This window comes from Embiotoca jacksoni, unplaced genomic scaffold, assembly GCF_022577435.1.
Source record: "Embiotoca jacksoni isolate LCO1_2020_lvr unplaced genomic scaffold, fEmbJac1.0.p SCAF_10, whole genome shotgun sequence".
Taxonomy (NCBI): Eukaryota; Metazoa; Chordata; class Actinopteri; family Embiotocidae; genus Embiotoca; species Embiotoca jacksoni.
In genome coordinates this window covers 7,887,736-7,915,334 of record NW_027185230.1, presented here as the reverse complement: position 1 = coordinate 7,915,334, position 27,599 = coordinate 7,887,736, and the positions used below count along the sequence as shown (strand labels likewise).

The window sequence follows — 27,599 nt, the reverse complement described above, 5'->3', positions numbered from 1 at the left end:
CACTTCAAATACTGTGAAAAAGTAAAATAATTCATGTAAAAATTAACAATCCAAATTCAGTTAGTTGTGCAACACTGGAATAGAAATCTGGCTATTCCTAATACATAATCTGATTGTGTTTATACTCTAAGTGAGCCTATTTAACATTTGCTGTATAACAGTTGTTTTGGCCACATGTAACAGCAGGATTAAGGTCATGTGCAGCTGCCTAAATCTATATGAAGTTTGCTCACGTTAGCTAATGTTATTCACAATTCACATTTTCTGTTACTCAAGATTGTGTTATTTCTTCTTTATAATGTTACTTTAGGTAATGCAGTGATCCTGGAACATTCAAGGCCCCTTGCGGTCTGGGGCTCCAACACAGTATCCCCCATTTGCCGGACTGGTGATCCAGCTTTGACAAAAAGATTGCACTCAGTTGTATTAAATTATACTAAAGTTGATATTATTGTTTGCTCCCACTGATAATACAATGGAAGCTTCATTTAAATTCTGCAATTGAATCTTTATTTTGAGCAAAAATTAAAGTTGCTATCAACATGAGTGGAGCAGAGCCACTCTGACATACGTCACTGTGATTGCATGTGATGCGTACACACACTCGCACACACAGAGTAGTATATAATAATAATAATAATAATAATAATAATAACTTCATTTCTATAGTGCTTTTCAAAAACAAGTCATAAAGCGCTTTACATACATTTAAAACAGAATATGCAACAGTATAAAATATAATGATAAAATACAACAAAAATAAAACAGACAATAAAACAGACAGTGAATCAAAAATGCAGTCAACAAAAGGCAACTCTAAAATAGTGCATTTTTAAGAGTGACTTAAAAGATAACAGGGTGTTAGCGTCCCTGATCTCTTCTGGTAGGTCATTCCATAACTGAGGGGCCCGAACACAAAACGCCCAGTCACCTTTAGTTTTATGGTTAGTTTGGGGTATGGTCAGGAACGACCTACCAGAGGATCTCAGGTTGCATGTAGGCTCGTAGGGGGACAGGAGGTCAGCTATATATTCAGGCGCCAGGCGCCAGCCCCCAGGCGCCAGCCCCCTGCGAGAAAAATTGTAATCTATTCTAAAATGGACAGGGAGCCAATTAAGTGATTTTAAAAAAGGTGTAATGTGCTCTCACCTGTTGGACCTGGTTATGAGTATGGCTGCTGCATTTTGAATGAGTTGAAATTTGTTTATGTTAAATTGTGTTAGGCAAGAGTACAGTGCATTGCAGTAATCTAAATGGGATGAGATGAAAAGATGAATTACTGTTTCTAGGTTAATGGGTGATAGAAATGACCTCAGTTTTTAGATTTACCCGAGTTGAAAAAGGCATGATTGGACAAGAGTTTATGTGCTGGTCAAAGTTGAGATGGTTGTCAAAGATTACACCAAGATTTCTGCAGGAGGAAGCAATGTTAGCTGAGAGGGAACTGAGATGGGAGGAAATGTTACTTTGGGATAAGTCTGGACCTATGATGATCATTTCTGATTTCGCTGAATTTGGCTGTAAAAAGTTTGATGCCCTCCAGTTTTTTTTTATTTCTGCAATGCACATGTGGAGGTTGCTTAGTTGGTTAGTGTGGTTATTGTCAAAGGAGAAATATAGTTGTGTATCATCGGCGTAGAAATGGTAATTGATATTGTGGTTTTTTTTTTATTATATGACCGAGAGGCAGCATGTAGATAGAGAATAGTAATGATCCAAGAACAGTTCCCTGTGGAAGTATGTCCACACACACCGAAAGAGAAAAGGAGAAATGGATAAAAGCTGAATTCACCTCGACATGACCAATCCAGCCATCTCATTCTCTGCTAATATAAATATTTCAACGCTTGCAGACTCAATGCGCACTAATCTCCACTTCTGAGTTTTAATAATTAATGCAATAAAAACTCACACTGCCACCCTTAACATTGCCTCAAACTGCCCCTCATCTGATCTAAATGGCAGAGGCGAGTAGTTGTCAGGGTGGATTGGATAATTAGAGGAGACGATGAGTGAAGGCAGAGAGAAAAACAGTGAAATGGAGAAAAAAAAAAAGTTGTGATTCAGAGATTGACAAGGAGGGACTGTTGTGGCACTAAGAGAGGGACATGGATCACATCACAGAGGGTAACAAGTAGGAAACACTCTTTCACATCCATGGATAGAATCCTAATACATCATGTAGTCTGGAAGCAGAGTGATAGATGCTGGGTGGAAGGAGATGGGCGAGAGAAAAATGAAGAGTGAAAGGACATGAGAAAGGGGGAGGTACACTGAGAGAAAAATGATCCTTCCAGGGACAGTTGTGTCCTTCGTCCTAATGGAGTTTAATGAACGTTATGTTCCAGACAGAGCTCCAGTTTGTTTTTCCAACTTGGCTGAACCTTGGCCAGAGGACAGGTGTAATTTTTTAATTACAGATTTGGCTGTCGCATAAGCATATAGATTGGATGATTAACTACGGTGACTGGAAGTAGGAAGCTTAATGAATCTCCTTTAAATGATGCTGCAGCTTCTGGTTCCCAGTGTACTCTGAGGACATAGTGAAGGTTGTCTTTCAGTTTTAGGCTACAGTAGGCTGTGGGATTGTTGCTGGTGATACACTCAGGGGCAGAGATGGTCTAAGGAAACACACACTCTCTCTCTTCACCCCACAGCTCGTTGACTTTTTCAGTTATTTTCTCCAGACTTGTGATGATGACTTGACACAACTCACTTCATATGCAGTGTAATTATGTTAGTGTGTGCCTGTGAGTTCTCGAGATATTTGGAATTTTTGGCCACATCTCTCTGTTCAAACCTCAGCAGCAGCCGCGTTGCATGCCTTGAAGTCCCGCCAAACGCCACCAGCTCACAAACTTCAGCTCGGAGGTCAAAAAAAGGACCAGCATCTTGTCCTTTTTTTTTTAATTTTATTTCGCCCTCTCTAGCAGCCGTAGCCAATCTGAGCCTGTGACTAAAGCGCCATCTCCCAGTCTGTACACTCCAGGCTGCAGTTACTCACTGGGTCTGCAGGCACTGAGAGCCACCACTGGATCTAAAGCGCATCTCGCTCGTCTCCGCGCAGCGGCGGACGTCGCTCTGCAAGAATCAGCAATTATACGGAAACCCAACAGCCGTGCATCAAATCAACAGCAGCTCATATTCTCTGGGACTAGCCAGCTGCAGACACTTTGAAGCCCTCCACGACTGGACAGCTTGCTTGTCGACAAACATCGAAAAGCAAGCGAGCCCACATGCAGTAAGATGAGCGCACTGGTGAGGGATGAGATAGATAAATAGATTGATAGAGAGAGTAAAAGGGAAGAGGGGGGGTGAAGCCGATCGGCCACGGAATCTGGAGCAGAACAAATATCTGACCTCGACCTCCGCGGACGGTGGGAAACTGGTTGTTGAAATGGAGATGGTGAAATTTTCTATCATCCTGTCTCCTCCTCCAACACGCATGCTGCCGAGGCTGCTGCTGTTGCTGATGATGTTTGCGTAGGAGTATTTTCTTTTGCGGACAGCGTCGGTTAACCAGCCTGTGCTGTTCAAACAACTCCAGACAAGCGGTGGATGGAACTGTGTGTTGCTGACTGCCTGCTCCAAACACATCTTCAACAGATATTATTACTATTGGAGCCCGGCTCATTATTTTTCCGCCTTTGGAGTGTTTTTCAGTTGTGTCTCTGCAAGTCTGGAATTGGACTGAAAATGTTTTGCATGCGAATGACAAGACTGTGTGTGGAAAAGTAGTCTTCAGACCAAGAATATCAACGTGATTTCTTTTTTCTTAATTAAGAACTAAAGAGGATCAAGCCCAGTGGGGTTTATTAGCTCCATCTCCACTTTGATCACATGCACTTCAGCGTTTAGTTCATTACTTTCCCGAGATTTTGGCTTTTTTTTGTTCTTTTTTTTTTTTTTTTTGTTCATTGGTCTCATTAGTCAGTGACTGGGGTTGACACAAACTATAAACCAGCCGAGGTCGGGACCTGAGCTCCAAGGAGCCACCACTACCCTAGATGTGACCCGGCGAATTCTTCTTATCTCTGAAAGTAAGGCTCGTCTTCTACCGTTTGATTTCATCCTTGTGTTTTTCTAATGTTTCAGACTCGCTCTTCATGTCATACATGTTCTGCTCCAGCGTCAAAATCGATACCTGATATGATTCATTGTGGAAATAAGCACAATAGATAGATAGATAGATAGATAGATAGATAGATAGATAGATAGATAGATAGATAGATAGATAGATAGATAGATAGATAGTTTGGACTGAGAAGCAGAGTGCTTGACTAGTTTCTTATTTCAGCACCAAGGACAGAACCACACACTTGATGGGAGGAATCTGCTTCTTTTTTTTTCTCCCTATTTCACCCAGAACATGAATAGTTGATTATATACCAACAGTGAGTACTGTACACATGAAGCAGAATGTGCTTCCAGAGGCTTTAATTACACCATGGCCATGAGAAGTGAATGTACTGTATGGGTTGAATTAACAAATAGATATTTAGGCTGTATTATGGGGAGAGAAAGAGAGAGAGGGTGGCAGAAAGATGAGAAAGAGATGGTAAAGGTGAGAGAGAGAGAGAGAGAGAGAGAGAGAGAGAGAGAGAGAGAGAGAGAGAGAGAGAGAGAGAGAGAGAGAGAGAGAGAGGCTCAGTGCTTTGTATGAAACACTTGCTGGCTGGCCGTCTCACCACATGCTGACAAAACAGCATGGCTTGTGAGCCACAGCTACTGTCACCAACTGTTAGCCATGGTCACATCCAAACTGTTTTCTGCAGATATTTTTAGGCAGGGTTGGAAATTCATCTCAAGCGGCATTAAGGCCGTGTTATGCTAAAGCATACCATTAAATGCCATTCAAAATTACAACATTGTTTAGGGAATGAGTGGAGGACAAGATGCAACCCAGCACCTATTGGGTGTTTTAGAAACACTGTAGATGAAATGGTGGATGACCAAGCTGAAATGTGTAACAACAAGTGAATCTGAGAAGGCTAGATTGCTGTTGGGAGATATGAAGCATACAAGATTTTTTCACATCTCATGTTGTCAAAATATAGAGAAATACATTTTGCCATGCACTTTGTTTGTTTTAAAAGCAATTTGGAAGTAGTTATTACATAACCCCCCCTTCTTCTTAGAGAGAGTTATCGTGGATACATTGATCTTAAGAGGTTGGGGCAAACATGCTGCTTGCTACTAAAAGCACAATTTCATTCTGCCTCAACTGGAACAAAGTAGTAATTAACACAGCATATGTACCCGTTGTTAGCATCTCAAAACTCCATTGTGCTGTTTGACAGTCCAGATTTCACTCTCAGTTCAGGCTCTATTGTGTGCTTAAACTACACATTGAGGACTGATAATATTCATTGTTTGCTACTCAGCAGAAGTGATGTGAAGTTATTGATTTTTATGTCATCTCTTGTTTCTGTTTACTTGAGCTAATCTCTCTAAATGGTTCACTGCTTCCTCACGCACTACAAGTTTGCAATCAAATTTTAATAGATGACTGAAGAGAGAGAACTGCAGGTTGCACACTTACTTAGATTGATACTTGGGGGTCCTCTGCTGTATGGATGCTACAGTGAATTTAGACATAATCAGTCAGTGTCTGTAATATGATATCATATTATATCATGTGATATCAGTGAAATTCTCTTAGTATAAGACAATATTACTCAAAGCTAGTAGAGTCTGGAAAGATAATAAATACATGCTTGCTGTGGTTTTAGAGGGCCCACAACAATGCAAGACAAGGCGGGGCTTGTGTTCCCATGGCGATTTCCGCAATGACCCTCAGACTAACCTTGGCCCCCTGGGAGATCAGTCATACTCCTGCACACACACACACACACACACACACACACACACACACACACACACACACACACACACACACACACACACACACACACACACACACTCAAGTCCCCCTCAGAGCATGACTATGAGAGACTGTGTGTTTCTTGCCTGCTTGCTGCTGCTGCTCTACCAGCCGCCCATTCTCTACAGCAGGAGAGGGAGTTGAAGGACAAGCAGATGAGTAGGATGGAAAAGCAAATTTCAAAGACAGATGACTGACGAAAAAAATGAAGAAAGGTGTACAGAGAAGATCGCGTATAAAAAAAGGAGAGAGGGATGGAGAAGAGGAGGAGGAGGGAAAGTTTAAAGAGTGATAGAGTGAAAACTTGAGAGTGAATACAGAGGCAGCATATCTACTTTTTTGTGTGGGCAAAGTGTACTCACATGTCATCATAAATACCTTTAAAATTCACTATTGGGAGGGCAAATCATTATGGATCTGCTTTGGATAAAGAGGAGAGAGGAGAAGTAGAGTGGATGGATGGAGACTGGGGGAAGGGAACATGGCTGCTCACTGATCATGTTAAACAGTCACCACCCGTTCCTCCCTTCCTGCACCCATCTATCCTTCCCTCCCCCTCAGCACCACGTTCTGCTCTCCCCTCACAGCTACACCCTCTGACATGCTCACACATCACACTCACGCACGGATGTGCACACACTCAGACCCCAATGATGACCAGCACACACGTCCTGGCACCAGTACACGTGTGTGTGTGTGTGTGTGTGTGTGTGTGTGTGTGTGTGTGTGTGTGTGTGTGTGTGTGTGTGTGTGTGTGTGTGTGTGTGTGTGTGTGTGTGTGTGTTTGTATGTGTGTGTGTGCGTGTGCGTGCGTGCGTGTGTGTGTGTGTACGTGTACACAAGCCATTTGTCAGCTGCCCTCATCCAAGTGAGTGATTATAAAAAAATTAAGCTCATTTCAAAGAGTAGAAGAGAGGTGAGGGAGGTGGGGAAGGAGAGCAGGAAGAGGGTGTGGACGAACCCGAATAAAACCTGCTGTTCTCTTGGGTCCCACCCTGCTTCTACCTAATGCGTGGCTCTTTATGATTGTGTGTCTGTGAATGATTATGCATATAGGAAATTAATCGTGTCAATATTTCTTAGAGTTAATATTTTAAACGGAAGCCCTCATTTGTGCAATTAAGTAAATGATGTTGTTTTTCCCAAGATTGACTTAATTTCATAGTCATTACAAAATTATTGTTATAGTGACATAATTTTACTCAACAACTTAATAGATCAGGGAGGATGGCATCACTAGATTCTCTTCACAATTAGGCCAAGCAAAGTGATCAGTCAGATAATCAAACGAGTTGTAAACAAACCAGCAGTGGATCCCACCTCTCTGAAACAAATTAATGTGATGTAAATGTGGTGAGCACACCTAAAATGTCCATTACAGTAACTCATTGCAGTCACAATCTGTACATTCTCAAACCCCAATTAACTGGAATAAGTGGGAAAGAGGTTTATCATAGAGGTATATCTGCAAAGATCCGTTTAAGAATGATGTATGTTTGAACCTCCAAAAAAATAAGATAATATGTAAAACTGGGGATTTTTATGTTACCTGACGAACTGGACCTCAGTGGTGTTGACTTCCCACATCTCAGCCTGATGTTAGAGGGTAAAATGTTATAAGACTCATTAGGACTGATGGCTGAAGCTACAAGCATAAGATGTATGTTATAAAAACATGACATTTTTCCTTAAGCTTTGTCCAACTACCCTGTCTGTCTATACATAAGGCCTGCAGCATGGTGCATACTGTATATTACACATCGAACATAAAGGCAGATGGTGTATTGCTTAAACTCGGTGTACAATGTGCATTAATCTACAATATTTATTTAAAGGAAGCCTGAGGGCATTCTCATTACAAACTTCATAGACCAAAGCTTTTTTTCAAATCCTTCATGCTCATCATTGGAGCATGTAGGCTCAGCTGTATGATGTTAAATTTAAGACCATAAACTTGCAAATGTCAGCATGCTCCTTTTGGAAAGTGATGAAGTAAAAAGAAAAAAAAGAACAAGCAAGCTCAGCAAGGTTATTACTTGCCCTGCCATAAAAGTTGATCATAACAAAAGTGCACATTAGAAGAGAGTTTCTAACTCATAAATTTCTCTCTTTCCAATGTCCGGTTCTGCCTGAAAGCACAATGCATCCTTTTTTTTTATCAGTTTATAGATGAGCATACAGTGAGTAAATTGGGGAAAGTTAGTTAAAGTACAATTGCATTCCATCTTTTAAGCATATACCACCCACTCCAAAAACAGAAAAGGTGATGGTAAAATGTCAGTCTGTAATAGCCCGGTTGCCATAGTAACTGAAGACACATTTATCCTCTAACACACACTGCCTCTTGAGCACCGACCATTAGCACTAACAACCAAGCAATCACCAGCCTTGAGCCTTTTAACACATTTCCTTTAACCGCGTTTACATTTAATCTTGGACATGTGCATACTTCCTCTCATCCTGTCAAAGGTGCCCTCTGCTGACTTTGCTTCTTCCTCTTTGTTCTCCGCTTATTTCTAAATTTTTGCTCTCCTTTTTTTTTCTGTCTTTCTGCGCCTTCTCTTGCTCTCTGCCACTGTCGTGTCAATTTGGACATATAGATCGTATATGTGCAATAGACACAGACTAAAAAGCTTTAGAGCCTTTCTCTCTTTATGTCAGTTACACTCATAGACATGAACAATTTCTCCTTTCAAGACATCTTTTGAAAGGAGCTTGATGCCACATGCACATAGATGTGAGCTGTAGATTGTTGGTACATATTTTTCAGATAAGAAAAAGGCAAATTCTTAGTTCTGTACATAACTCAGTCTGATTTTAGAAAATAAATCATTTTCAGCTGGATTTTTCTTCCTAGATACAAGAAAATCACCACAACAACAAGGAAGAGTTTATAAAACAGTCAGTACAATTGCAAATCAACAAATTTGAATGTGACAACCATAAAAGCAGATGTTCACTGTGCCAGATTTGACATCTTAAGTAAGTTTTGGCACACTGATTTGCACACTAATTAACTAGTTGCTGCTTGAAAAGTGGGAAAAGAAATGTAGTAATATTGTTGTTATAACAATAGCTGCGTTTTATTGGGTTCTAATATGTGTACATGCAATGTATGAACCTCTGGTCTGTGCCAGTGAAGTGGCATTTTCCTGAAGTAGTTTTTTCCCCTGCCTCAGCCACTTTGGTATTTTTGTGATTCAGTCAGAGGACAGACAAGACAATGTTAAGGTGTGTCATTGGCATTCCAGCGGTATAATGCTCAAATTTTTGTGTCAGAGATGGCTGTTATACGTCTCCTCTGCAACACACCTTCTGGTACCAGGTCACCCTCTTCATCAGCTAAACTTCTTGTCCTACATTTGGTTTCACTGAAATAATTCACTATGTCTTTAGAGACACATAGAAAGAGAGGAAAATAGGAATGAAAACAGAAAGAGACAATATCCCAAAAGTCTAAATGGGAAAAAGCGAAGGAGTACTTTCAAAGAATGCAAAGTATTCAAGTGAGTCTCCTAACTGATGAAACTTTTTTCATAATTTTCTGGTAGATTTAATTTCCCACAATGTATTTTGTCATGTGCCACAGCTGTGCGATGATTTCATCTGTGCTTTTACTTTTTTTTTACATTACATTTCATTTAGCTGACGCTTTTATCCAAAGAGACTTACAATAAGTGCATTTCAACCATGCTTCGCGTACATAGCAACTACAAACTCTCCTGAGACTGTTTTGAGTTGTGTAACGACTTGTAAATACCATGTTTGCTTGACAGACTCTGAATGTGCAAAGTGTTGCACAGTGGGATCTATCCATCTCGGTGTCAGAGGCACTGCATTTGCCTGTGAGTGGCACTGCTGTTCAGAGAGATGTTTAAAATAGGCTCATGCCCACACTGCTGAAGGCAGACAAAGAGCAAAGGTAGTGTAGAGCAGGGGCCGCGACAAAGACGGCAAAGAAAATGTAAGACCAGGCTCAATAGACAGAGAGAGGCCATAGGGAAAGAAACAGCCAGACAGCGAGGCAGTGAAAAGCAAAAAGCAAGAGAAAGATGACAACAAACGAATGAGAAGACTGGCAATGTGCCATGGATATGGTTGCTGATATAAAAAGATGAAGGATAACAGCAAAGCGGCACAGGTGCCCAGCTGCCCTCGCACAGACAAAGAATATCCACACACAGGACTAGTTTTATAACTCCCTCCCCATTCATAAAATTAATACATACACATTTAAGTTTCTGGTTGAATCTTGTTGCACAAAGAATCATAGAACTTCTCTTCTCTTCCCACGAACCCTTCATCAGATGTGTGCATCAGCAGTAGCAGCTGGGGTTATGTAGTGGTGAGCGCTGAGATAACCAGCTTAAGATGGTATAATAGGACTTGACCTTCACTACACCACCTCTTGTGTGTCCGTCCCTCAGATACTGTATGGTGCATTTTAATGTATACATTTAGATTAAATATCGGATGATATATCCGTTATCCAGTATGAGGACATTATGATCCGGTTACGTGTCCTTGACTTATAAAAGGAGCCGGACTCTGTCTGCAATAACAACCTGCCTGTCTTTCAACCTTCTCTTCTCTCACACACATGGGTCACGCAGATGTTATTTTCTCTCTGATTAATAGGAATGAATGACTTTTATAGAAAAGAGAAGCAACTTTTTTTTCTCGTTGCCAGAAATGATGAAAAGTCCTGTGTGGGCTTTTGAGGACATATGTAAGACAAAAGTTTTGTGCTTCTGAAAAGAATAGTGAAGTAAAAAGTGTTACAGCTTGGTAAGCTCAACTAAGTGCAGTAATGCCACAAAAAAAAAAAAAAGGTGTTCGCACAATACTTGTAGCACTTTCAAGACCTTACGCTGATATACTGTATGTGGGTGTATGCTTTCTGTTCACCACAAACTTTTGTTTGACACGTTGACAACCTGTCACACTGGGTGTAACTGTGGGGTTTTCACTCGCCCTAGCAAACAAAATGAAGGATGAAAGCTTAACATTACCTGTAAGCTGCGAAGTAACTTCTTGCAGAGAGATGCTTTTCTGACTGCAGCGATTGATTTCCATCACGACTGGCACAGTAGAGTATGTTATGTATGTCAGTTGGCAGCTTTTCTGACACACATGGATGCATTTTACACCAGTCAAGCCAAACTAACTGAACTAACCCATTTACAATAGAGCTAAAAGTCTATGTATCATCCTGTTGCTTGGGCAGAGAGAGCAAAGTCAGGGAAAAGTCTAAAATTGGAACTCTCATTGTGAGGTGTTAAGGAACAAATGTAATTTAATGGTGTCTTATCTAATTAAAGAAAAGGGATAGGAATTACATTTATTTGAGGGTGGAACAGACCATGTAGCCTGAGGGAGGGTTTGCTTATCAGCGTGTGTGTGTGTGTGTGTGTGCGTGCGTGCGTGCGTGTGTGTGTGTGTGTGTGTGTGTGTGTGTGCGCATGTGCGTGTGTGCGTGTGCGTGTGCATGTGCGCGTGCACAAGCCATGTATGTCCTTACTTATGATTACACCTTTAAGTGTTTTGCAGTAAAGTATTAACCTATCATAGGTGTCTTTGCATGGCAAATGATTTCACACCAGGAGGTCCGAACAGAGCTCTGAGTGTTACTGCACACTGTCTCCTCTGTCACCGCAATTTCTCTGGGGCAGATTTGACTGACACTGAACTGAAACACCAGGAGTAAACTGGTGACAGACAGCAGCTCATTTTATTGGATAGATTTATTCTAGAGTAGAGAACAGAATGAGATAGACACACTTATGTGCGCAGACAAGCACGCAGAGATTATGCATTGCCAAAGGTGAATTAAACGAGATTTGGTTTTATTTATTGCTTTCCATAATGTTATTGATACTGTTAATAGAGACTTTACATAAATATCACTTAACAGGCTGATGTTGTGTCATAAACAGCAGTAACTTCTGAAGACTGAGACTTAAGATGCTGTCGAGTTGTAGCTCTGCTCTTGTCTAGTGTATTTATGCAGTGCACTAAGCACAAATAGTAACTAAGGCTTATGTTTTTAGAGTTAAGTTGTTAGAGGGTCTTGTGTGTGTGTGTGTGTGTGTGTGTGTGTGTGTGTGTGTGTGTGTGTGTGTGTCTGTCTGTCTGTCAAATATTGTCTTCTGAATTCACCCAAAAATTCCAACACTATTCACACATAGACAGACAAATATGTGCACTTGCTTCAGGAAAGACTTGCATATTAAACAAAGGTACAGCACCAACATACATAATCACATACAGAAGTCATATTCTATCTATATTCTCTTAGTTGCCATTCTTGTTTGATTGCTGTATGTATCTAACAGCCTTGGCTTGGGGGCTTTGCTGTTTTCTTGACCTTTAGCCATTCTCGCCATAAATGTCTGCAAAAGTATTCGACTAAAATCAAAAGACTAAAAACTCTGAGCTTGCCCTTTAAGTCCAGACATTTCCATGACGAGAGTTGAACCTGATACTGACTTGGTTTCAGAGCTAATAACTGCTCTTCAATCCATCAACTATGAAGTTCAAAGAAGTGTAATATCTCTGAGCCAACGTCAGCTCCTGCTGGTGCCAAGATTATAGCTTGTCATACTCAGACTAGTGGTATTATTTGCACAGCAGAGGGTAGAGCATAGTATGGCTGAGGGGAGGAACAGGAAGTGCGGTGGCAGACTGACAAAGCGTGATTATATGTAATTATTTTGAGATGATTTGAAAGTGAAAGCTAATTTTCTTTAACTATTCATTGGGACAGAACAATAAGTGTTAGTCTGACAGACAGATAGATGTCATCCTTTCAGGACTTTGCTAGATTTTCATCCACACTAAATTCGACATTTCAAAGTGGGAAAAGGAAACTATTGCTTCTACATAGTTTAAACCACATTCTTTTTAAAAGTGCAGAGAAATAAGAAGTTGGTCTGCTTCTATCTTAGAGACACATACACACCACAGAAGGTGTGGAAACAATTTTTTTTTTAACTTTGCTTCTTTTACAGACATAATGGCAGCCCCTCATAATATGATTTTCTCCAAAAGCTACAGCACTTACAGTCATTAACAATCATGTTCTATTACGTTTCTGCAGAAGAGCTATCTGCTTCCTCTGTGGTGAACACAGGTGACAGTTGCACTAGATCCCATATTGATTGTGTGCGCTACAATTCATCAATCATAAATGAGATTTGTAGCTAAGAGGGCAAAGATCGGCAAATTAAAGCAGACTGTTGATGGCTTTGAACTGACTTGTGATTTACCAAAGAAAGCAATAATAATGTGTTGTATATTAAATTAGCCCAGTATGTGTGATACTAGGCTAGAGAACAGCATGTCAGTGTGATGGTTGGCCCTGCATCCTGTGAAATATAGATACATGTCACATGACACAGCTCATTTCATCCAGTACAAAGGTGTTAAAGTTGAGGGTGGTTGAATGGATAAAACCGTACACTTCCAACCGGAAGACAAGGGTTCTAATCTGTGGGAAGATGACATGGATTTACTGTCAAGAAATGTTTTCCTAACCAAGTAGTTTTGTTGGCTAACCCCTAACCACGTGGTTCTGTTTTCCTTGATTTAACCACTTTTTTCCCCCCTAAACCTAACCTTGTGTTTTCCCTGTCATTTTGTTTTCCTGAACCAAACCACATGGTTTTTGACACCTAGCAGAGACAAAGCTGTGACACTGACACGATGTTATCTAGTGGACTGGTGGGTGTATTATGCGCTTTGGCATGATACCCTGTTGATTATACATAGTCAATTTAAAGCATATTTTCAACACATTGCTACAGAAATACCATACATTTTCCCTGCATAAATATTCATTGTAGTGGATTAATACAAAAACTGAGAGGAAACCCAAAGCATCTTTATAGAAACAGACAAAAAAAAAATCTCAGTAATTTTTTGTCTTACCATTTCTGTTTGGTACCATGGCCTTACCATATATTCTCAAAAATGAGTTGAGACTCTGGTGAAAAGCCTACCGTATAGATTGTCTAAAAATAAAGTATGTCATGGACCAGTCATGCTCCACTGCTTCAGTGCACGCAGCACATCTTACATCAGCCTGTAATTTGAATGAACCAAGGTCATTCAGAGGGATGGGAGACATTTAGCAAGCTACATAATTAAATGTAGAGACCCCCAGGTCACCGTTAAGAATTTTCAAATGTCCACATGGTGCTATATTCATACTAGCTGAGAGACATTTTTATGATATATCATTCACATGGGGGGCACTAATTACAGAAATGTTTCCAAAGCAATGGGATGGATGAAAACCATTGCATTTATGGCTACCAGTGACAACGAGTTCATTTTTTACTTCATCCAAAACCCTATATTCCCTATCTAGCTGACAGCCTTTTGGATTTCCCCGGTACTTGATTCAAGGTCAGGGTTAGGAATGAGCTAAACTGGTCAGTGCTTTTCAGTGAAGGGATAAGATATCGGAGAGTTTTACCTGAGGCTTGGTGTGTGTTGTCATTATTCTCGGAGGTGAGTGCAGGGACACAAAGAAATGGTGGAAAAAGACTTTTTTTTTGTGTGCCTGGTGAAATTTTATGCTGGAACAGGGTGAGTCAGGAAGGGAGAGTCGAGCAGTGCTCCACTCAGGGTCAGTGCAGCCAGACAGGATGATGTGGATGAGGCTAATATGACAAGGCTTAGGGAGGAATTTGTCAGCTTATTTAAAAATGTGTACTTCAGTCTATGAGAATAGAAGAGGAGGGTTTTTTGGGATCTACATTACTGCTTACATTTAGTTTAATGATTCACTAAATAAGCCTTGATGAGCCTTATTTAGTGAATTCATCTCCCTGTTGGGGATATTTTCAAAGGTGCATGTATAGTCATCAACATCATTCATATGTTCAGTAATATTGCCACACTTATATCAAGATCCTGGCTCCTAATTAGGTTTGTGTTCCACAGAAAGAGTATCAAGTGCACAAAGTGGGCCAGAGTGATGCTTTGTTTTCTCTATTATAGTGCATATTGTGTACGTATCATGCATCAGTATGCGATATGATGAATGTTGCATAATGGAAATCTCAATAAATATGTGTCTTATAGTGACATTTTGAAACCTTTTGTATGGAAGTTATGTACTTAAAATAACTTTTCATTATTTTGGTGATTGTCTGTTGAATGCACACTGATTGCACAGTTTATTGTGGTAGACAAAGACTCATTGAGGACAAAAAGCTGTGATCAAATAGATGAACACTTGATGAAGCATTAGTCATTGTGTCATTTTGTGTATTCACAGATTGGAGATTTGTTACTAATTCTGACTGTTTGTGAGATTGGACACAAGTTCTTGGTGTAAAAACTTCAGCACTCTGACGTCATTTGCTAAAAAATACTTATGAAACCTAGGCTTTTGTCCTTTTTTCTCAAAGAATCCTGTATCTGTATATGCATGGTGTCTTTGTATATGGCGTGTGTGTGAAATCAGTCTTTGACAGCTACAATTGTAATAGAGCTCTTCCCATTGTTCTCGGGGCATGTTATTGTCTCTTGTGTATGACTGGAATCCACCACCTACTGTGTACTTCTCCCCCATTGAACTGAAAGCCTGTCAACAGACATTATTCCGAGCAAGACCTCTGCTGTGATCCCTGCCATGTTTCATCGAAGCGTGGCAATTTATTCCAAAGCCCACTGTCTGAGCATGTTAGCTACTACTAAAATTATTGCATGTGAGTGTTTGTGGGTGTTTGTGTGTGCGTGTGCCCACTGCTATTCTTCTTGTGCCCAAAATCCTTGTCATTCCTGTGCTCAAATACCAGTAAAAGGAGCTGAGTGAACCAGTTTGAATTTCTCCAGTACTATTTCACAACGGAGTGTGAAGTGCGTACTGTGTGTGTGTGTGTGTGTGTGTGTGTGTGTGTGTGTGTGTGTGTGTGTGTGTGTGTGTGTGTGTGTGTGTGTGTTTAAATAATTAACACTGTTTGTCGCCTTGCTACAACACATCCCTCACACACTGATCTGATTAATGGAGCCCCAGGAGATACACAGTGCCTGCCCAGCCTGCACAATGACTAATGCTGCATGTACATATGTGTGTGTGTGTGTGTGTGTGTGTGTGTGTGTGTGTGTGTGTGTGTGTGTGTGTGTGTGTGTGTGTGTGTGTGTATGTGTGTGTGTGTGTGTGTGTGTTGTGTGTGTGTGTGTGTGTGTGTGTGTGTGTATACTCAAGGATAGTTAAAACACTCTGTGTGTCTATGTTTATACAATTCTAATGACTTTCTATGGAAGTATATCAACGACAAGTTTTTAGAGTGCACAAATGTAAAATTTGAGTACCTATTCTGCAAATCAACATTTGCATGCAGGGATAAATTTGTGAGACCAGAATCAAATTTGTGCACGCAGTGCTGATAATTAATGTGCTCGTTTCTTTTACTCCAGCTGATTTGGTAACTTCTGAGTACCTGAGATCACGAGCTCGATTTCGACATTTACTCTAGCAAACTGCAACAGTTCATGATATGCAGACGTCTACATCATATCTTTTACGAGTCAGCTTTTTAATATTTTGCTCCTTGGCAAGGAGTGATTGGTGGCACATGTTTAAGATTGTTTAGAAAACATATGATTTACATATTTGACACTTTAATATTGGTATGTGGCTTTGTAATGTAGATTGAAGTTCAGTCAAATTCTGGTGTTCCAACTGATTCCAGCCTCACTGGTCTTTTATTTATCCATGCTGCATGTTGGACTGAAGCCACAAATTTTCAGAAAAGGCTGTTATTCAGAATGTAACCGCAGACCATAATAATGTTTTATTTCTGAAATCATTAGGATTTTTAAACACTCATGGAGTTGGATTAGATCAAAGCAAACCCAACCACTCTGTATGAGGCTCATTAGACTTCTGAGGGGTTCGTTCTGTACAGAAGTGACAATGAGCCTCATTCATAAATGTCTCATCAGAAAAAAAAATTAGAAAGCCAATAATGTTATTCATAAAGACAAACACACTCTGATATATACTGTAGGTAGACATTGCTTTTAAATTTAAATTGGGTATCAGAATTACTCAGAAGCTGCGAAAGCTGATAAACAAGATCATTTGCCAACAATCTCCATCTGTTGGTCAAACTGTCTCAGCTTTTATTTTGAAAGCTTCTACTGCATGACCTTTCTCTTCCAGATCAAATTAAACAGGTGAAGCTCTGCTCTGAGTCTGAGTTTGCACTCAGGGGATTCAAACAAAAGTGAGCCTAACAATATCAATCACGACGAATTCACAACGAGAAGCTGTCTTGTTCGCTCAAATGTGCCAACACAGTTCCTCTCACACACTCAGATCATCTGCAATGCTTAGGATTCTGTCCTCCCTCATGTTCAAATCTAATTCTGCTCTGACAAATCTGTGCCTGCATGCTCTCAAATGCTGACTTGCAAGCTGAGTAAAGTTAGTTTGTGCTCTTTCAAAACAGCACAGCAATCAGTTTTTGTGTCCCATGCTTGTCTGTCTCACATGTTTGATATTTAACAAAGCTTTAACTTGAACCTGCAGTAACTGATTTTTGGCCACAACATTTACATAAACTAAGTAAACATTTGCTTTCCTACACATTCAGCAGACACAAAAGATGTATAGAGTGACATTATCATTCATTTGAGTTGTATTTCTGTCCACTCAATGCCTGTCCAATATTTCCTCTCCATTTAGCTCAGTTTTGTTCTCCACTGAAGGAAATATCAGGTTATTTTACTGCTAAGTATTTCACTTAATTCACCTACTAGTCACTCAGAAGTTTCCCTGTCAGCTATTTTGTGCTGTTAAGGTGGTATATAGTTGGCCTTTAAAAGAGCTGCCTCATGCATTCAAAAACAACCCTGATCAGAGCAATAGGAATGAACCAAAACAGTAAAGCTGCAGGTTACAAAACCAAATATAATGGGCTAAAAAATGCTAAAATGCTTAGTCATTTGATTAATTGGTAATGTAAAAACAATTATTAGTGCAGCTTTAAGCTTATAGTTATCAGTATATTTCACTTAAGCAGGAAGTAGAGATTTGATCAGAGGCCTGCAGTGCATTTTACCAGAAATGCTCACATTCACCAAAACATCAGAATTCAAACTCTAGTCCTCAATTTCTCTTTTTTCAGACACCTAAATTGTCCCTAAATCAACACACCTTCTTCTGCGACTCTGAGTCTTTAGGGCCAAAACGCTCTGTTCTTTTTGTTCCTTCGTATTGATTTGGTTGGTGGACTGTGTTGCTTGCAGATTGGATTAGAGTTCAGCTGTATTGCAGCTTGAGTGAAGAGTAACTGTACTGTGTTTGGAGACAGGGCACATATACTGTAGAGACACTCTGATCCATTCTAACTTTATAGAGCGTCTCTGGAGAGGCATATCACTATGAAAGTAATGTGGTTTAGACAAGTAAGCCACAGAGGAATTCAGCCTGTTTTAGAGTTGCTTCCGGGTGAGAAGGTCACTGCTGGATTGTTTGGCTTGGTGAATAGCTAATAGTCACTCACTCACACACACTTTAGGCTACAGTAAAGTGAATGTGAGTAGGCTAATGTTATGCTGGACATTGTTTACATCCAGTTGTGAAAGTAGAAACTGGAGCAAAGTAATATAAGCTCCATATTGGAAATGCAGGAAATCCAAATGTGACTGTTTATTTATGTTTACTTTTACATCCAGTTGTGAAAGTAGAAACTGGAGCAAAGTAATATAAGCTCCATATTGGAAATGCAGGAAATCCAAATGTGACTGTTTATTTATGTTTACTTCAGAACAATCCATATTTTGCATCATAACTTTGTCAGTCCTGCTTCCTTTTTTCATATTTTTATTTTAGGGTGTGTCCACGTCACAGTTGAGTTACATCTTGACAACACGGACCTGTACTGCAGTGTGCTTTCATGCTGATAATGGCTCGCACCATTGAGTCATAGCTTAGCAACAAGCCTGCTGGCCTATTTTTGGTTTCAGGCAATTATTCACAATGCAGTGTGTTACTGTGGTCCTGAGACACTTCCAGATTGTGGATGTAATGAAGGGAAAAAGGTCAGCGCCCACATCTGTCAAGTGCCTGCAGGGTTTTTTCCCCAAATAATATAAGAATGTTGCTTAACTTGGAGATTGAATAACAACTTTTTAATATTTTCACACCACTGTGGTGAAAACAGTACAAAGGTGTGACATACATTTTTTACAAAAATGAGACATGCCAAAGAGGGCAAAAGGGCACCACAAAAGGAAAACATTGACCATTAAAATATTGTATTAATACATGATTTGCTAATTTTTCCTTCTCATATTTTTTCCCATTTGTTGCAGAGCTTTTGATGAATGTTTTTGTGTTTTGATTATCATACTTAATGTACTGAATACCCTATTAAAAAAACATGATTTACAAAGGCACCTGAGCATTTCTGAAACTTTTATTTCACTATTGTGGATTTCAAAATCTCTGTGTGCAATATGAATATAGATGCTGAAATGGAGGTCACACAAAATCAAATGAGATGCATGAAATGCAATTAAAAAACTGGAAAACCTGCTTCCTGTGTAAGTTGCAGTGTATAGAAAGCGCTGAGCTGTTGAGACATTGTTAATTTGCACAATTTATTTCAAGAAATGCTGCAGTCATTATTAAAATTGTTTTTTTTTATAATATCAGTGATGGGCAAAATATGAGCTTATGAGCAAAACATGTTTTGCAGTAACAATAACCAAACATCTGGACTGAAAATCCTGCTGGCACTGACATGTTGCTACGTACTATTGTGCAAGTGACGCACCCAATTACTACTGCAACAGAACACTTGGGACTATACTCAACTGGGATGTTGACACTGAGTTCAGCACAGTGATGTTTAACCCTAACCCTAACCCTCCATGCAGGATTTATACCTGAGTTCTGCTTTAACTGATGTTTAGATTGTAGAATGAATGATCAAGTAAGGCTTTCATGTATGTTCACTGTCAGTTATGTGACAGCCTTGCATTATTACCTGTTCATTTCATAATTACAATGTTTATGATTAATGCATAGCCATGTGAAAAGAACTTCAAATGGAAATTGTTGACTTTTTCAGCATATTGGCAAACACTTGATCCTTTTTGAAACAGTCCCAACAGATACATGTGATACAATTATACAAATGACACATAAAGGGGGCATTTTATTATCATAGATAAGTCAATACACCCTACATTTATTACACCTTTAAATCACTGGTATCACAGTGTGCTTAAATATAATGTCAGGCTATACGTCTGAAAGTTAGTGTTGAACCAGAGATGGACCTTTCAATAGGATAACAGCATACCAGCTAATTCACCAAGGAATGGCTAAAAATGAAAAAATTGAGGGTTAATGAATAGTCTAGTCAAAGCCCGGATTTAAATTACATTAAAATGTTGTAGGGGGATTTATAGAGGTCAGTCCATGCAAGAAAACAGTTTTTCAATGGAAGAGTGGACAAAACTGTAAGCAAGCCAATGTCAGAGACTGGTGGATAATTATGCAAAACGCCGACAGGAAGCTATTTCTGCTAAACGGGGTAATAGTTTCTGGGGCCAAGGGTGTACTGTACTTATTTCTTTCCACAGAAAAATATATAATCTATTGATATTTCTGTTGAATAAATGATTGAAAAATATTTTTCTCTGTGTTGTTCCTGTTCCACCTTTATCTGAAAGCACCATATCAAAGAGGATCAAAAGTTTGCTTGTCCAAATATGGCAACAGAAGCCAACAATTTTCACATGACAGAAAATTATTCACAAATGTAAAATTAATCCATCTCCAGTCGAGACTAAAGAGAAGCAATTAAAGGGAAGCAGTGATCTAATAAGCTGAAGAGGAGGGCAGTTCACTCTCAAGTCAGTCACGCTGCTGCAAGTGTTTTTAAGACATTCTGTGGCATTCTCCCCTGTAGTACATGTAAAACACCAACAAACTTAAAATACTTCACTCTCTCTTAGATCACATGAAGATTGTTGGATAGTTTGTGACCTGCACATAAGCACAGCATACTAAATCTGCAGTCACATGGAGCCAAGACAGACACATAACAGTAAATGCAGAGCTGCACTGTAATTTGGCAGAGCTTGATGAATATGAGCTCGACGCCTAGGGTCAGCATCTCCACATGTCTTTGTTGTGACCTCTGATTTAAGGTCAGAATTCACAGGTCACCCACGACTGTCCACTTGGAGGTTTCCTGCTGACTGATGCAATAAAGGTCCCGATTATTCCCTCCGTCTACTTTGTGCTGTACCTCACATTATTATGTTGTACCACCGGTGTAGGTTTTCTTTTGTATCAGCTCATTATGGAATTACAGCAAAAATGAAAAATAGCTAGCTCACCATGTTTGCAAATTTTTACTTGCCATATAATTCATCCAGTCTGACTGCATGTTCTGTCTTTAATCTCATGTCTCTTTGGTGGAGACTTTTAATTGGTCCCCGTTTCATTGGGAGATGCATCTAAGTGAAGCAACAGTGTGCTGAAATGCTGTTTCACTGTGATGTTAAAAACCCTCTCTGGAGAGTCCCCAAACATTCAGTGACTTGATATATCAATACAGTAACTGTATTGGCTCAATCACTAAAACCATCAACCAAGGATATTATATGTATTTATATTTATAGATATTATATTGTATTGTTTTTTTGACAGTGGGCTGGTATTAATACATCTTTGGTGTTTTAAATGTGTTGTGTTTGTAGCCCTTTTGCTCCCTCACTCAGACCACTGGCTGTAACATATGTTTTCTTTTTTGTCAACCAAGCACCCTGTTTTACTTTGTCATCATCCCATCTTCATCCCACTTTCTCCCACCCACTCCTCTTCATTTCCATGCACGCTTTGTTCTTGTTTCATCTCTCCCTATCTATCTATCTATCTATCTATCTATCTATCTATCTATCTATCTATCTATCTATCTATCTATCTATCTATCTATCTATCTATCTATCTATCTATCTATCTATCTATCTATCTATCTATCTATCTATCTATCTATCTATCTCTCTCTCACACCATTTACTTCTTTGCTCTCCTGTCGTTTCTGCATTTAATCTTTATCGTTGTCTTGCTGTTGAAACACTGATTTCCCCCTCTTTCACACTCATTGTTTTTATGTGTTCCAGTGAGGCCCCGTCTATTTTATCAGCAGCACTTGTAGAATAATTCTATTACATGTCTCCTAGCTGCTGGATAATTCAATAAGCACCACTGAGATGTCACACAGTTATAATCTACTTAATGAAGCCACTGTACTGATGAATTGTGTGCTTTTTCCTCCTTCATTTCTTCTTTCACCCACTCTTTCTCTCTCTGTCCATCTCTTCCCATCCTTCCCTCCTCTTGCTCTTTGCAGGGTGTTGATGGAGAGTCATTCGAATGACAGCCGGGACAGTGGTCATCACTGGTGGAATTCTAGCTACAGTTATATTACTCCTTATCATCGCAGTACTGTGCTACTGTAGGCTGCAGGTGAGACCATAGCTGACATTTAGCCTCCGTTGCATTTGTTGTATTTCATCATTGGCCATGATATTTGTAGAATTATTAAAGTAGGCCTATGTATGGGTTGTTTCTGTCCGACATACAGTATATACTATATGATATACTGAAGTAATCCCCTATAATAGTTTCACTGCCATTCCTTGCAAAAGAGTATTACATATCACTGGGACATATTGAGTGACAAGTGAATCAACACCTCATATTTTAAGCAGTTTCCTAAACAATAATTTAACATTTTGGGGTAGGCTATATGCTTTTTCACCTCCTTGTGAAAAACTGATGAGAAGATTGATACCATTCTCATATCTGTCCAATAAGGCTACATGGAGCAACCAGTTATCTTATCTTATCTTATCTTATCTTATCTTATCTTATCTTATCTTATCTTAGTTTAGTTTAGCTTAGTTTAGCTTAGCTTAGCACAAAGACTGGAAACAGGCAGAAAACTAGCCTGTCTTTGTCAAATGGCAACAACATCTGCCAGCACCTCCTAAAAGTCAATAATTACCATGCTATCTCATGCTTCTTTAATAGCTATAAAAACTGAAGTGTGAAAACAATGATTTGCCTTTACAAATTGTTGTGTAGACTATACTTGGCTTGGCTATAGTATTTTTGTAAATTATTCTACACTTTTGTTTTTGTACCAGTTGAATGAACAAGACATGTAGCTTTCTGAACTTTGAGATAGTGGTAGGCCAATATTGTTAACATTTTAAAAAGCCAAGCTAGCTGTTTCCTGTTTTAGTCTTTATTTATACTATGACCAATCTTTTCTCTTTTAAGAAATTTACATATTTCCCAAAATGCTGATCCTTTAATTTACTTTTAATCCAGAACTGCTTCATCTTGTTTAGCTGTGCAAATTTTAACTGTGACAATCTATATTGTTGCCCTGTAAGTGAACCGTAGAAATCACCCACTCAGAACAAAGTGATTTTTCGCAGAGTGAAATTCAGCTTGAAGTTGTTTCACAAATTGAAAGACTGGCAGGTATTTTCACAGCTATGCAACTGAATCAGATGTGGATTGGAGGCATAACGAAAACCACTTTTAACACTGAACGTCATCCTTGATATCAAGGCTCAGAAAAACAGTCCAGTTGTTCCTCAGTTCTACCCACTCTCCCCATAGCATGATGCTGCCACCACCATGTTTTACAGTGGGGAGGGTTTTAGCCAGATGATTGGAGTTCCTTCCAAAGGGGCTACCAGGACCACTTAAAGCTTTAGAAATGTTTTCATACCTTTACCCTGAACTGTGCCTCACTACAATTCCATTGTAGTGACCTACAGTAAGTTCCTTGGATTTCATGGATTTCATGGATTTTATGTTGTAGTTTTTTTGCTGACATGCCGAGTAATTTGTACTAGAAATTTGTGTATATTGCAAGTAGTCATCAGTTACATTCATGTCAAATATATGGCTTACTGATGTTTAAAAAGAAGACTGAAATGGGTTGATAATCAATAACGTGTCCACTAATATGTATGTAAAAAGTCAGACCCGAAGGCTATTGCCAAACTAACACCTGACGTGTGACGATGCAGAAGTTTTGAACAGAGTCTGACACATTTACTAACTTCTAGATGTCTCCTATGCCCTTGAGCAAAACGCAGCCTGATAGTCAGGTTAGGTGTATGGATGCTCTCTTGTTGATATGAGAGTGTGAGTGATTAGATAAATAATAAGCAAAATGTAAAGCTCTTTTGGATAAAAGCAAGCAGTTAATTTACTAAAATCATCTGGAAATAAGGTAACAGCTAGAGGGAAATAATATGATGCTTCCAATTTAGAGTTTAAGACAGTTCTTAGGATCAAATGTAATCCCCAAATTATGTCTTAATATTAGCTGGCCAGATGCCAGTGAAAGCTATCATTTCTAGGCCATATATAGCAACCTCATATTCTCTGCTGAAAGATAGAGTCTGTAAATGAGTCTGTGCAAACTAGTCCTAGCACAATAAAATGATTAGAGATGAAAACCTGTTATGACATCATACTGTGGTACACACTGCAGCTTCACTGAGCGCACACGCGAACATCTTGGACAGAGAACACCTCATGGGAAAATGTAATAAAGTGGTCATGCTGATATCTCTCTCCCTGTGTTACATTTTACATCATTTGGTACTTATTCTCCCTGTCTCTCCTTCCCTTGTTCTTCTCTCATCTTTCTTACCATCATCTTTCTTGATCTCACACTCTCCTCCTTATTCCACCACCAGTATTATTGCTGTAAGAAGGAAGAGTCGGAGTCGGAGGAGGAGGAGCCAGACTTTGCCGTTACGTCCCGCCTCCCGCCGGTTCACTCCAATCACAACATTGTGGCGGCAACGGCCGCCGCCTCCTCCATCCCAAATGGCCCTGCCCTTTTCTCCACCCCGCCACTGGCCAGGAAACTGACAAGGTCACAGACCTTCTGTCCGTCCTGTACACACTATGAGCTGCCTTTCTACCTCCAGCCCCCTCAGCCACAGCTCCACCACCAACCAGATGGTTTGAGGAACGGAGGTGACCGGATCAGCTATCGCAGTGTCCAGCAGCAGGATCTGGACCTGCCAGTGCCTGTAAACATCTCAAACTACCGTAAACCAAACCTTGCCCGCTCAGTTACCATGAGGGACATGTTCACACGCAGCTGTAGCATCAGCACTGATGTTTAGCTGGGTGAAACTGAAACTCAATGTAAGTTTATGCTCAAATGAGTTGGGATGGCCTAGGCATGGACTGGGCTTGAGTCAGACTGTGTTTTTGTCATCTTGACCTGTTTATTCTGGTCTAGTCTGGTCTCATTCTACCAGTCATCTCTTGCAGAATGGAGGACTCAGATGGCTCTCAGGACAGTTTTTTTCAAAGGTACTATGCTCAATTCCATGATCTTACACATGGTCCATTATAGAGTATTTTAAAAGTATTTAAAAATGTTAAATTATCGACAACGTAAATTTGTTTTGTTTTATTTCAAACAATTATTTTTTAACAAAAAGAATGGAATTTGCGAAAGTCTGTGTAGCCCTACTTCGTCTGGACTCTTCTTCTCATGGGCTGAAAGAAAGGCAGATTCCTGTCATGTCAAAATTACATAATCAGGAAGGATTTTCTCTTCCAAAGCTGCTACAAACAAAATATGATTAGGGGAAGTCCATTGTTTCCCTCTCCTATGATGGGATAGTCTGTCTGTTTCTCCATCCACAGATTATAGAGATTATGAAACATCACTCATGACCAGAGGAGAGGAGGAGGGTTGGTGTCGTGTTTTAGCTGCCGTCCACAGACTTTTTAGGTAAACTTAACTAAGGCCATAATATTTTAAGACATAAAGGGCTCACAGAAGATGTAAATTCCTGCTTGTTTTCCACATCCTTTCATAGGGGTCTCCAGTTTGATGGAGGACGCCTCTCTGAGCGTCTACTGACAACACAGTGTATAAACAGTATTCTACACTTGGGAAGAGTAACCCTCTGTGTTGTTGCAGGCAGGGTGGACTAGGTGCCAAAGGGGACTGGGTTCTTGCATTTGTGTGCATATATGTGAGTGTATTGGCATGCATGTGTGTGCGTGTGTGTGTGTGTGTGTGTGTGTGTGTGTGTGTGTGTGTGTGTGTGTGTGTGTGTGTGTGTGTGTGTGTGTGTGTGTGTGTATCTCGATCAATTGTTATACCAGAATTTTTATTCCATACAATTAAACACAGTCTGTCATCCCTATGTATAATGAACCCAAAGGTGGGTTGCAATAACATTTTAACCATTTCTTGTAAAGGGTGAAGAGATTGTATTATTTTCCATGTGCAACTTTACCCTAAATTCATGTTAAGGCAAAGAATGACCCAAACACATTGAGAAATTAAATGGATTTCCAACTATTTTGTAAATGTTTATTTTACCAATTAATGCCATAAAACAGACTAATGTTGAAAGTGGCAGTCAGAGAGGCAGAAAGTTTTAATGGAACAATTCTAACCTTCAATGTGATCTTCATTATAGTTCTTCACAGAAGTTTCAGTTTGTGGACTTTTCACTGCATTCCTTGTGTTGTCTCTGATTTGTTGATATATGGATTCTTGGGCTTAAGATTCACCTTTAAAGGCACATCTATAAATATTTAACTGGCCATAACATACACTGCAGCCTCTCTCCTCTCTCGACACATTGGACTGAGGAATATGTGCTCTTGCGCTGAGGTACTCAGAGAGTTCCTTCTTGGGTTTGTTTTTTTATTTTCTGCTCTTAGCTGACCAGCTTGACTGGGTGGCTGAAATTCTTACTGGAGAAGGAGTGGCTGAAATTTATGGACAGAGGACATACGATCAATGAGTGATATTATTTACAGCCTGATTTCAAATTGCTGGTGGTTGTGTGAGGGGCTTGAAGCTGATTGGATTGTCCTTCTTGGAGCCCCCCCACCCATCTTTATCTATCTCTCTCAAATGGATGGTAAATGCTGTTGTACCCTCATCTTTCTCTTTTTCTGTCTCTCTGTTGATTTTATCAGCGATCATGCTCATTTATTTTCCCCGAAGGGGGTGAAACAGTGAGTAATTTTGTTTTAAGTTTTTCCTCGTGACATTTGCTTTCCTGCAAATACACTAGGCCACAATACACACACACACACACACACACACTTGTAAATGTAACTTTGCGAAGATATTCACTGACATAATGTATTCCTTAGTCCCTTTGCCCTAAAATGCCTCGCCCCAACCCTTACCATAACCCTAATATCAACCCTAAAACCAAGTCTTAACCCTCAAACAGCCTTTGAAAGTGTGTCAGAAAGTGTGGACCAGCCAAAATGTCCACGCTCCCAAGGTCTAAAACTCAAACTGTCCCCACAAACATAGCCATATAAGTACACACACAGAGACACACATGCACATACATTAGTTCTCAATGTTCTTATTTTTGAAACTGAAACTATGTGACAGTTGCACAGGAAATTTAGTGCCATAAAGAATTATAAGAGAAATGTATTATTATTATGATTATTATGATTATTACAAGTGTATATTCAAATGCAGTGTTGCTTTTATCTTACAGTATTTGAATTAGTTGCTTTATTTTATGATCCAGCTGTTTTTTTCAGACTCAGTGCAGTTCAGCAGAAATGTTTCTGTCCTTGTTTCTAATATATAACTAACAGACACATTGTTGCTAATAAAATGGTGTGAAAATC

At 39.6% G+C, this 27,599-nt stretch overlaps 1 protein-coding gene across 1 annotated transcript; it reads left to right on the top strand.

The window, feature by feature from the left end:
• Positions 1-2,996: 2,996 nt before the first annotated feature.
• Positions 2,997-27,599, top strand: fam163ba (family with sequence similarity 163 member B, genome duplicate a). The gene is made up of 3 exons (XM_069163568.1): positions 2,997-4,040; positions 22,276-22,391; positions 24,653-27,599. The coding sequence occupies exons 2-3, from the start codon at positions 22,299-22,301 to the stop codon at positions 25,088-25,090; spliced, it is 531 nt and encodes a 176-aa protein (XP_069019669.1). The 5' UTR covers positions 2,997-4,040; positions 22,276-22,298; the 3' UTR covers positions 25,091-27,599.